This window comes from Colius striatus, chromosome 3 (genome assembly GCF_028858725.1).
Source record: "Colius striatus isolate bColStr4 chromosome 3, bColStr4.1.hap1, whole genome shotgun sequence".
In the NCBI taxonomy this organism is placed as follows: domain Eukaryota; kingdom Metazoa; phylum Chordata; class Aves; order Coliiformes; family Coliidae; genus Colius; species Colius striatus.
In genome coordinates, this window is record NC_084761.1 from 6,162,375 (window position 1) to 6,175,490 (window position 13,116).

The following is a 13,116-nucleotide window of genomic DNA, read 5'->3' on the forward strand; positions in this document are numbered from 1 at the left end:
TCTGGGCTTTATATAATACACAAACCACGTGCTCATTTCAGGTCAACCTTACTACTACCAGTCCAATGAGTAATCCACGGCATCAGAAAGCATAATGAAAACAAAGTACAAGAGAAAGATACCAATCTCATGAAGAATGGTAGAAAAGCAGAGGGCAGAAAGACTCTGAAAATGTTCACTGGTGGGCTAAGATGGCAAATGATGAAGGGTAGTAATTACAAAGAGCCTGTAGGTCACGCCTTTTCCTTGGAAAAAGTTTCTGTTGGATTTGTGTGTTCTAATCAATAAATAGTTAGCACAAGGTTTCTCTGCTGGTGATTCTAAACTCACAACAGCTTTGGTGTTTATTTGGCATTTTGATTACAAAATAGCTGTACTGTTGAAGGTTACATGTTACACTTGCATCATTCTGCCACAGCTCACAATGATTAAACCACTTTTTTAAGTGGAGGGTGAGAATTCAGTTTAATGCAATTAAACCATATAGACTAAGGGAGGATATCAATATTTGTATTAGAAGCCTTTTAGCTTGTGCAGAACTAATTATAGCCTTGTTATTACACAATTTTTTGTATCTTTATATATTACTTATTTCTTTCAACATCCTTGTGCAATTGACAGCATACCCTCTTTTACATGGTGAAGGGTTGAAATGACTCAGAAAAGCTGTAGGATAAACAAAACTAAAACACGAGTAGGTTCCCATTGTAACAAAGAGAATTTATGAAATTGTATCTGTATGTAGTTGTCCTGGAGGATCAGCATTAATGTCACTTATGGAAGTCAAATTTGGCATTAGGTCCAGTATTTTTAATGTCTTTAGAACCTGCAAATGCCTAGTGAAAAAACCAAAAGGTTATAACAACTACACATCCTCATTATATTTCAGCACATTATCAAGAGGTCACCTTACAAAGTGTAAAAATTTGTGTGGAAACTCAAACGTTAAGTCCTTTTTCAACACTGACTGTTAAAGTGGCTCACCTATGACAATAAAGCAAAATATCTGAGTTAAAACACACCAAGTTCTGGTTTCAGCTCTGAAGGCCATTATAAATGCTGTAGAATATGAAAAAGTTCATCTGTAGAACATGAAAAAGTTATGTGCAGAATATGAAAAGTAGAATCTGAAAAGTTCAGTTGCTCCTTTCAGTTGGAGATGACAGTGATATGTGAATTTTACAGTGAAATAGTTTATCAACCTGGAAAGCTTCAGAATTCGATTGCCTACAGTGTTTTTGCAGCAGTCATTTTCAGCGTACTACTCTGTGATCTTTATAGCTACTGACGAAATGGACTGAACATGGAATCTTCCAACCAAACCCAAACATCTAGATTTGAGGTAGAAGAGGTCTGTGTTTAAATTAGGATGCTTACCTAGTAACATCAGTACCCCTGATACAAATATCATTTATGTAACATTTTCTAATGTTAATTACAAATCGATAGACACTGGAATACATTAATTTTCAGGTGAAACTCATGAAATAAACCTCCAATAGAGTAGTGAGCAGCAACTCTACATACTCTTAGCAGAGATCAGAAACAACAATAAAATAGTGTTAAACTCACACATGTGACAAAAAAACCCCATTACTGTGGAAATTTATCACTGCAGTGAAGAATTACTATCTTATTCTTTCCATCTGCAGTCTGAAACTTCCTACTTGTACTTGATCAATTGCTTAAGGAAACTGTCATTCCAAAGTTTTTTATTATCTCCTCAGTCTTCAAGCCATCACTGCTTATAACAGGGTAGCTAGAGGACAACAATGAGTGAAAACACTTCACTGGACTATCAAGTTGCAAAAATTATATTTTTATGTTTTTATAGAGTGGGAGATGGGTAGAAGATAAATGCTCTGAAGATCACTTTCATTGCCTTGATTTCTTGAAAGAAAACAGTTCAGAAAGTGGGCTTTTTACTGTACAAAACATAAGCCCACCATTTGATATACTTTGCAAAAGGCAATAAAGATGTTTTAATAATAATATTGCACTTATAGTTCTGGACATGCTATCTAGAAATGCATGTTAATTTATCACAATATGCAGAGATAAATTTGAGGTTAAAGAATTTTAACTACTCCAATTTATTCTTCTGGGTTTTTTGTGTTATTGGTTCATAGATTTTGAATTTTTAACTTTTTTTCTCTGAAAGAGAATGGAAACAATTTTAACACTTCAAAACCTTGTGTTGGGTGGGATAATAATGTCCCCCAGCTCCTGGAAGCATGACTACTGCCCCAGAGAACTCAGCTGAAAGCACGGCTCATTAGAAGGAGGCAGAGACACATTCTGACTGCATCAAGAGGAATCTGACATATTTGAGTTGGTGTGGCAAGGGTGGCCATTCTGAATTTAAAATGAAACTAATGTAAGATAAAACATTTATACTTTCTGTTACCACTCATTAAGGATAGTAAATTTAGCTGTAGGTGAATCAGAGGAGTTTGTTCAGTCTTACCTGCAACTCTCTCTTTGCCTATTCCTTTCCTCTTTCCTGGAAGGTTAAGAATAATCCCGATTTTAATGCAACACAAAGTCACCTTCATTTTCAACCATTAGTTGTTTCAAAATGTCATGTGTTGAGGAATCATTTCCTTAGCAGCTCTAGGCATACGTAGAACACAGGGAGAATGTAGCTATTTTTGTAAAATGTGTTCTGTAAAATCTCTTTTTCATTCAGGTAACATGACTTTTTTTAGAATGACAACCATTTAATAGAGAATTAAATAAAGAACGGGAGGAACATTTGGACTTCTGGATTATGCAACCTGAAAGATGAAACTACTGAATAGTTCAAAGACAAGTTTGAAAATTTGATTTATGTTCCAACCTTCAACCAAATTAACTACATTTAGTTACAGTCTATAGCAAGTCGAGGATGGAGAATAGAACACTTAGAATGCAAAGAGCACAAAAGTATGTCTGGAAAGAGCTCTCCTGCTTAGACCTCTAAAGAATCCAATTAATATTACTTCATAAAGTGAGAATGATCTTATTTTCAGCAGATACAATGAAACATCTGTGTTGATAGATTCAAAAATGGAGGGCGGTGGGGGGGAATGTATTAGGAAAAATTTTAAAGTAATAAAATACTCTTTTTTCTATGCTATCTAGCAACAGGACAAGGGGTAATGGGATGAAGCTGGACACAAAAAGTTCCATTTAAACATAAGAAAAAACTATTTCACTGTTCAGGTGAGGGAGCCCTGGCACAGGCTTCCCAGGGAGGATGTGGAGGCTCCTTCCTTGGAGGTCTTCAAGACCAGTCTGGAAGCGATCCTCTGCAACCTGATCTAGGTGGGACCTTCTTCTGCAGGATAGTTGGACTGGATGATCTCTAAAGGTCCCTTTCAACCCCTACAATTCTAATATATGATTCTATGAAATGCAATAGTGTGTATTTCTAAACCAAATATATTTTAATAAGAAAATTCAAGATCACAGAATGGTAGGGGTTTCTTATGTTTAAGTGGAACTTTTTGTGTTCCAGCTTCATCCCGTTACCTATTGTTCTGTTCAAAATGTGCCTGACATGCTACATTATGGAACTGTCAATTGCATATGAAAACTTTGACTCTGTTGTGTGGAAATGCTACAAAATATCCAAGTTGTTTGGCTTTTTTCTGATGTTCCCAGTTAGACTGATAACAATGTGGTCTTGATCACACGAAAATACAGAAGATGGCCCTCACTTAAAAAAAAGGACAATAGAATAATTTGGAGGGAAGATCCTATCCTAAATTTATGGCCAAAAGATCAAGATTTTAATAAAAATCCAGTTTTAATAGCAAATCAAACCCTTTGCTCTCTGTTACATGTGCACAACTCAGCTTCAAGTAGGGAGTTGCACTGGTACATACACCATTGTATTTGTCTTGAATTTGTACATTCTTTCGTATTTTCTCCATCTTCATCTGAAGTCTGGAATGTTCCCTTTGGTTTAATCTCTACAGGATACAGGAAGGAAAGCAGGAAATTGCTGAAAGCACAAGTGAGTTTGTTTGATGTCAGATTGAGTTAACAATCAGAGTCCTCATCTCATCCGCTGTTGTCTACAGCACCTTACAAACTCAGCATGTTATATACATGGTTTGACCACCTCTTGCATGCCTATTTATCTTTTGAAGACTGCAGCTAATAGAGAGTGATGATAAAGTATTTGGTGACTAGGTGATCTCTAAAGGTCCCTTCCAATCCCTACCATTCTATGATTCTGTGTAACAGCTAGATAAATATATCTATTCTAAGACAGACAACTTGCAAAGTTACACATTGCTGTATCTCATGGAGACCCCCTCTCCTGCTACACCCTAAAATCAGTCTCTAAATAATGAGGATGATTGACATAATCCTAAACACACACCCCCACAAAGACCATTGAATCAGAGAAAAAGAGAAAGGCCTGATCCAGAGCAGAGGAAAAAAAGAGCAGAGTGTGTTCTCCTTTGCTTGCCAACGCTGGCACAAAAAGAAAGTCTGTCACACCGGCATATCTCATAGAAAACAAGCAAATAACTCAGTCCTGTCACCCTCTTCCCAGCAGATGGGAGCTGTACGCAATACACAGTCATCATCCTTTAGTAAAAAAAGATGTTACATGACAACATGGATACTAAATGCACTCCTAGGACTAACAAACCAAACCTTGAAAAGAATCGTTTTCAGGAATGTTCTTCCTAGGCTGCACACACACATATTGCAAACATACTTTTTGAGCTGCCTCATCTTTGTGAAGAGAATAATGCTGAGCAAATGCAAAATCTACCTCATCTTGCTTTATAGAAAAACTATTAAGTACCTCTATTTCATCACACTTTTCCACTTACAAAGAAGAGCAACGTTGGCAAGTTTCAAGTCAATAACTAGAAAGCATAAATTGAGTTTGTCAGGTTAACAATAACAGGCAGCTGCAGAGCAAAGCACAAGAGCAAAACCCTTCCTCCAGAAACAGCATCTGTTGCAAACCTTCTGCTGCAAACCTCTGTTTCTGAAGGTCCATATTTCACAATGACACTCTTTAAATGACAAAATATGAAGCGAGCACTTTCATGTCTTATTAATAGGGGCTGTTTTATAGTCCTCTGTGGTTTGAAGACATCCTTTTAAAGACTTTGAAGGTTTTTAAATTTGCTGGAAAATCTCATATGGAGTATGCAAATATCCCTGCTCTTCCCTCATGGCTGCTCCTTACCCTGATGAGTAGGCACCACTACTGTGACCAGCAGGGCTCAAAGGAGAGCACAGTACCTGAGAGATTATAAACAAACAAGAGTAGGAAGAAAAGCTACCACCTACTGTAGCCTCATTTTTCAATGCAATATTAGTAATTAGCACTCACCAAACCCTCAGTGGTTGGTAAAGTTTTGGTACTGGGAAATGTCCTAAATTATGTAGCACAAGAGTTCAAAATCATGCCAGAGAAGCATTTTTATGAGTTGATTATGTCATTAGAAAGGAAAAAAGCTGAACAAATTTACAGCCCCTTCCTCCACCTCTCAGTGAGAGGAAGCTTTTTGTCACCTGTGCATTCAGTGGAAATCTTACAGCTCTCCAGAAATGTCCCATACCTTCACCTCCAGAGAAGAAAAGCTGCCCTGAAAGCCTTACTCTTTAATCTCTAATATTAGCTGCAAAGAACAGGAGCAAAGCACACTTTACCACTGCTTTTCATGGTAGCTAAGATTCCTTTAAAGCAGCAGCGAGGAGGGAACCATTCTCCTTGGGAATACAGGATTTAAGAAATGCTGCAGAATTGGTGCATTTCAAACAATTCAGTACAGTAAAAGTCAAAGGAAAGGCCTTTAAGCTAAGTTTGCTAACAATAATATGCAATTTTCACTTGACAGTGTCAGGCATATTTACAGGAAAACCAAATACATTAAGGCTCAAGGATGTAACAAAGAATTGACAACCCAACAGATGCCCAAGAGCATGTTGTTTCTACTATGGACAAATATACCATGTTACAACACAGAGCTACTAACAAAAGGTGTACCAGCTAATGGATGATGATATGCAATTTCAACTGTTTTAGTTAAAATGTATACATTTCTTCACAACTTATAGGGAATGTCTATCATAAGGCATCAGGATACTCCAGCTTTTGTGGCCCCTGGTCTGAAATCAATTGAGATTTCACATAAAACTGCCCTGTACTATCTCAGTGACTTTTTATTACCACCATACTCTGACAAAAACCTCTTCCAGAAATTTGACTGTTAGATTTTTCAGCTCTTGCCCATTGATGTTTCTGTTAAATCGTTAGATATGGTCACTGTCTTTCTCAGCTACATGACAGTAGATGTTAGTAGCCAGATGGAGCTCTCTGTGAAGACCTTGGTTCATTTACTCCAGGCAGGAATTGCACACCCTCTGCCCACTCATTCCTACTTAGACACGAATGGGTACAACCTCATACAGAGCTTGTAAATCTGGCATATGCTATTTAATCAGAGCAAAATCAAGTTCTGTATTAAATGCTGAATTAATAGAAAGGTAAAGATGATTAGTTACATTTAGAATAAAACTGGATGTAAGTGACAGCTCTTGCAGAGGCATTTAACTAGCAATCGTGCCATGCAGTACCTGTTACTCTGGCTTCTTGAAAAAATTCATTTGCTACAAAAATGCAAGACCCTTAAATATCACAAATTCACCCAGAACACAGACCTCTAAGGTAATTTTATCTGTCTCTCTCTAGGAGCACAAGAAAAAAGTCGTTTTGCCCTGGAACTCATCTTTACCCATGGAATACTTTCATCTTTAAATGCTATACAGTCCTCCCTACATTACTTAACATAGATTGATAAACCACCTAATTTTGCTAGTCATAATTTTATTCTAGTATATTATTTTAATACTGGATTGGTTTATTTCCACGTTTTGAAGCACTGCTGGACCGCTGAGGATTTTTTAACATTAGCACAGTGCTGCTAACACACTTAGGTGATATTTAGGCAACACTGTTAGCTTTGGCAAATGCATTAAATTTCACTGAAACAAGTACATTAAGTTTATCTTCCTAAAAATCTCTTAACTGAGAACAGCAGACCCTTTGCCTGTCAAGAGTAGCAGCAGGAATAGGAATGTTGATGTCAGAACTTTGAGTAGCTGCTTTAGGATCTGTCAAAATATCTTGCTGAATGCCTGCTGAACGTGTCCAAAAGTGATTTTCAGTCTTCAAACTATTATCATCTAACTATTTTTTTTCAGAATCTGATATGGGACAAATCTCTCAGCCAACCCCATTTATTGTGAAGCTACCACTTCAAAGTTTTGATACCAAATCAGTTGTAAAAGAAAAGAAACTGATTTTCCTAGGGGTAAGATGTATGCTCTTCAAGATTGGTTGAATGGACTTTCTATAACCTCAAGCCTCGAGTCAAGTATATCAGTTTGGAGACTAAGGAAAAAATGTAATTAAGTAAAAGCTGATTACTACACTAAAAGCAAAGTGAGTTTTATTATGAAATCTTTTTAGGAGAATACTAAGTAAAAAGCAATCTCCACATAAACCAAAATTGCTCTTTCTTACATTAATAACAAAGTCACTATTCATAATTTCTATGTACATTAGTTACATTGCAAGGATTATCAGGCTGTTACATTGTCAGTTTTTCACTTGAATAAATCATTTAATTAGATTCTAGGACTTGACTTCTAGATTCTTGACTTTCCTTATAGGATTGAAGATATTCAATAAAACAATTCTCTGATACTCATTACAGTACTGCATTTGGAAGTAAAATCTTGTGCTTGTCTGGAAACTCAGAGCAGGAAATGTTAGAACTTTGACAGTTTCGAAATTTAGCAACACACTAGAAAGAGAAATAAATTGGCTAAGAGATATGGGGTGAGAAATGGAATTTAGAAAGAAAGTTGAGATGACACTAGAGAGATGTTAAAATAAACCAAGAGGTGAACAACAGCCTTATCATATCTCTAAGGCAGAGGAATTGTCCTGCTTTTTTCTGATGTACACAACGATGCTTTGCTGATACAAATGTAGTGTGCTCTGAAACGGCCAACAGCTACATCCAGCTTGCCAGGATAATTGATTAGTCACTGTATTTGTTTTCATCTGGGGAGGCAGGGATCAGCTTGTAGTCAGAATCATACAATCATTTTGGTTGGAAAAGAATTTTAAGGTCATCGGGTTCAACCACTAACCTCACACTGCCAAGTCCATCATTAAATCACATCCCTCAGTACCTCAGCTACACAGATTTTAAATACCTCCAGGGATGGGGACTCCACCACCTCCCTGGACAGCCTTGGACAGTGTTTAACAACCCTCTCAGTGAAAAAGTTCTTCCTCATCTCCAATCTAAACCTCCCACTGCACAACTTGAGGCCATTTTCTCTTGTCCTATTACTTGTTACTTGGGAGAACAGATCAATCTCCACCTAGCTACAACCTCCTTTAAGGTAGTTATAGAGAGTTATCATGTCTCCTCTCAGTCTCCTCTCCTCCAGACTAAACAGCCCCAGCTCCCCCAGTTGCTCCTCATCAGACTTGTTGTCCAGACCCTTCACCAGCTTTGTTGCCCGTCGCTGAACATGCTCCAGCACCTCAATGTATTTCTTGTAGTGAGGAGCCCAACAATGAACACAGTATTCAGAGTGTGGCCTTACCAGTGCTGAGTACAAGGGGACAATCTCTTCCCTGGTCCTGCTGGCCACACTATTTCTGATACAAGCTGGAATGTCATTGGCCTTCTTGGCCACCTGGGCACACTGCTGACTCATGTTCAGCCTCTGTTGACCAACATCCCCAGGTTCTTTTCTACCAGACAGTTCCCCAGACACTCTGCCTTAAGACTGTAGCATTGCATGTTGTGGCCCAAATGGCACCTGGCCTTCATGCAATTGGCCTTGGCCCATTGCTCCAGCCTGTCCAGATTCCTTTGAAGAGCCTTTTCCCTCAGGCAGGTTTGTGTACTCACCTAGCTTTGTATCATCTGCAAACTTACTAGTGAATTTGATCCCCTCATCCAGATCATTAATAAAGGTATTAAACAATATAAGCCCCAATTTTGAACCCTGGAGAACACAGAAGAATGATTCTGGTGGTGACAGCCCATTCTTGGTCACCTTTCACTTCTCTCCTCTGATGTAATTAAATCTGGCTCCCTTCCCAAAATCCTATGATAGAAAAGCAGACATGATAGCTGAAGCTAGGGGTGGGTTATCTCTACTGAAGTAACTAAAAGGGCTCTAAAGCAAAAGGGTAGCTAGGAGCAGCTGAAGAATTGTTGTGTATGTGCAGAAGCCTTCCTTCAGTCCCTCTTTTCTTCCTCCTAAAATCCCCTCAAACACAACAATGAGCAGAAAGGTATTTACCAGATGCAAAGTTGCACCCAGACAACATCACCATCAGCCTATGGACAGCCTTATAGCCCAGAGCAGCAGGTGAAGCATGCACTGCTGCCATACAACATGCACAGTTAGATACAGCAAAATCCCCACCCCATCTTCCCGTCTCTAATAGGAGAGTTCTCTGAAGATTAAAGCAGGTTCAAGTTATTTCTTGGAAATAATGTCAATTCACACATCCAGCATTGCTTTGTTGCTGTTAGCTCATCTTTCAAAAGCATCAAATATCATATCTCTCCTTGTCCTTTGAATGGTCTCTCTAGAGAAGTTTCAAGGGACAGAACATGTGACATTATTATACCATATACATTGTTGGCAGCCACTCTAATTATTTTCTCCTTTTGATACCTCATACAAATTCTCCCCAAGTAGTATAATATTTTTTCCAGAACTTTATATATCATATGCAGACAGTTGAAGAATTTGAAAACAGGGTAGGAAATTTTCATAATGGCTAATGAGCAAAAGATTCCTCCAAAGATTCAGATTGACACATTTGGATAGGATTAAATTTATCCAGAGAATTCTATTTGCATCAAATGAACATAAAGAAATAAATAGCATAATCTAGGACTGCTCTCTGTGGTTTTACATGACTAGCATATTTACAGAGATGTCCTTCAGTAATTCTTGTTTTGTCATTATTATTCCATGTCATGAAGGGTTTTTGCAGTCTTATAAATCGGTTGATTTTATAGGATCCAAAAACTACACAAAAAACAGTTCAGAGTTCAGCAGTAATTTAGATAATGCAGGACCATGCTTTATGAATTTAAAATGAAACTGCTAGATGATACAGATGTATTTCTTAATGCAGTCTCATATTGCAAACCATTGCCATAGATAACCTGCAAAACTCAGAGCCAAAACCATCCCAAGCTGAGGTGATTTTTTAGGAAATAACACTCATGATGAACTTTTACTTTTATTACTCACATGATTTATTAACTCTGATATTAAGGCACTTTTCCTTGTAGTGTGTATGAAGTTGACGGAGATTACTCGGCTATCAGGAGAGGACAAGTCAAGATTCTGAATTTTCTAGGCAAACACTGTAGGGATTATCTTCTAAGTCAATTGGAATTTCACAGGCTTTTTTTGTTTGTTTGTTTTTTATATCTTTACTCCAAAATCTGTCAAAGAATACAAAACTACACAAGTGAAAGGACTGGAGTTGCCGAGATACACAAATCCATCCAAATTTAGGTAGTTACAGCCCAAGTTTCTGGACATCTTTCAGTCAACCATTTTATTTTAGTAAATTATAAGAAAAAAAAGCAGAGTATACTGCACAGAAATCTTCTGAAATCCACGGGGCTTATCTTCACTGATATGTTGCTTTCCCTGTTAAAACTCCTTAGACCTGCTCAGAAGAAGGTAAAATTATCTTTTTCTATACTGTTGTGACAAACCTGCCACAGCAGAGTATCATCATTGACATCCATGACGTTAATCTGTCTACTTGTCATGAATAGGGTTCTACCAAGTCTGTCTCATCTCCTCTCACATCTTTACCCTGCGGCAGTGCTCACCTTTTCCCATTGGCGATCGTTGTTCAGTACTATCACCACAAGCCTGGGATGCGCTTGATAACCATCTGCTGTGAAGGACAAATCTTTGCCTTCCCAAGTCACATTCATCATAAACCTAGAAGGCAAGGAAAAAGAGTTCATTGAGAAATTAATGAGCTGTCCAGTAGTTAATGAGCAAGCTAGTTCAGTCATCAGAATCATTGATGAAATACAAGCACCAGAGACTCTTAATGCCGTGAAAAGCCTGTGGTTGCTGCATGGTGAGTCTGAGCATTTCAAGACAGTTCATAGCAGAAGACAAAGCAAAATATTGTTTATATATGATTATTAATGCAGACAACATTCTTTTAGCAGCTTCCACATAATATGTGACAGTTACAGTCCATCAATAATCTTTTTGGCACTTTGCACAACTTCACCAGCTTTTCAGGACCATTTTAAAGTTGCCTACATCAGCTCTGTATGTAATATTATACCATCATCTCACTTGGGTAACGCTCAGAGGTAAGTGCACCTACTCTGGCTTTACCTGTTTAGACTTCCAAGAACCCTGTAAGCCCTTTCTTACACTGTAGCTATATACAGTGGTTTTGTGACACTTGGATGAATTCTGCTAACGCCTTCAGCCCAAACCAGTTGTGAAAGCTTTGAAGGGCTTGATAATAGTTCAGTTCAGTAATTTCAAAAGAAAAAGGAAAAAAAGATTATCCTTTTTTGTTTTTAGGTTAATTTTCAATGGTTCTCAAGAGACATATTAACTAATTAGTACTTTGAATAGAAAATGAATGAGAGGGACTCAGAATACTATTTACAGCAAGAAGGAGATTTTTTTAGATTTTTATTGACAATGTCAGTTCAATCCCAAATGTCCTGTCTTTAGACTTACCAGTTAGTGCATTGAATTAATGAAAGTGTTTATTTACCACAGGCTCTTTGTTCAGCTACAGAAGAAGACCTATTCAACTGAATATTTTGTATGAATAGACATCAACAGAAGGAAATTACTCAGTGCTGTAACAAAAGGTACCTTTCCTAAGATGTGCCACAGTCCTGTTAGTTACTTTCTGCATTCTCCTCTACTGCCATGCTAATCTGCATGTTCTAAGGACAGAATACTAGTTCTTACAAGCAATCCTGTCATTAGCCATGATTATATCATCTCTACCGAGTTCTTGCTCTGACTTGGATTGTGCCATTAAGTGACAGTTATGAACTCTGGTCAATAACACTGCAGTTGGCTCCACTAACACTAGCCGTGGGCCAGAAACGCTAGTAGTAGTAGCCAGGTGCTGCAGTGGACCTGATGTACCCTGGGGCAGGGATCCTGGTATGCTACTCATCCCATTAGAGACATCTTTCAACTCTACAGAGATCTGTAGCTTCTCTAGCCATAGATTTACCCCCAAAGGTCAATTCCATTGATTCAGAAATGACAGTATTCTATCCATCTAATAAATCTGATTTTCCTCAAAAAGAATTTTCTCTCTAAATTTTCCACAGATTTATAACATAATTCCATACTTTTATTCCCTCCAGTTCCACATAGTTTCCAAGTTTCTCAGTAAGAACAGATTTTTTTCCACTGCTTCAGGGTCAGAAAGAGTGATGAGAAACTGTAGTTTTTATTTAAAGTATAAACACAGGGAACTTACTGCCAAGAATTTGAACTACCACAGCACATAGGTCAAGCTCCCTGGACTGTGATATAGAAAAAAAAAACCTGTCCTTTTATACATTATCTGAAATTCTTCCACCTAAGAAAATCACAGAAAAGACGAGAGCAAGTCTGGTATTGGCATTGTTGTTTGGTCATGTTGAAAAGAATGAAAAGTTCAAACTCTCAATGTAAGCTTAACAGGGCTAACCCACGGTTGAGAGGTAAAACTGCAATCTTGGAAATCCCATAGCACTTCCAGAAGATAATGTGCCCTCCACCCCATATCCACAGTAAATTGCATTGAATTGCACTGAATTCTCAGTGTATTTCACTGAAAGAAATTCAGTCCAAAGCTTCACTTAGGAGTTCTCCCTCTGGAATGCTACTCAACACAAAGATCATTCCATCCCACAGACAGTGTATTTAGAAGGGTATTTAAATTACTTTAACTATTCTTCACAAATTGCTCTGTAATGTTGTACCCATGAGAAACTGGTACTGGTTTACATGTTTGTTTGGTTTTCTCTTTTTTGTTTGTTTGTT

The 13,116-nt window shown here is 37.8% G+C and overlaps 1 protein-coding gene across 1 annotated transcript in view; it reads right to left on the bottom strand.

The window, feature by feature from the left end:
* Positions 1 to 13,116, bottom strand: part of GRIN2A (glutamate ionotropic receptor NMDA type subunit 2A) — a 181,645-nt gene that overhangs the window by 52,347 nt on the left and 116,182 nt on the right. The window contains exon 4 of the mRNA XM_061992919.1: positions 10,917 to 11,031. Coding sequence (XP_061848903.1) covers positions 10,917 to 11,031 — 115 coding nt within the window. The remainder of the gene's footprint in view (positions 1 to 10,916; positions 11,032 to 13,116) is intronic.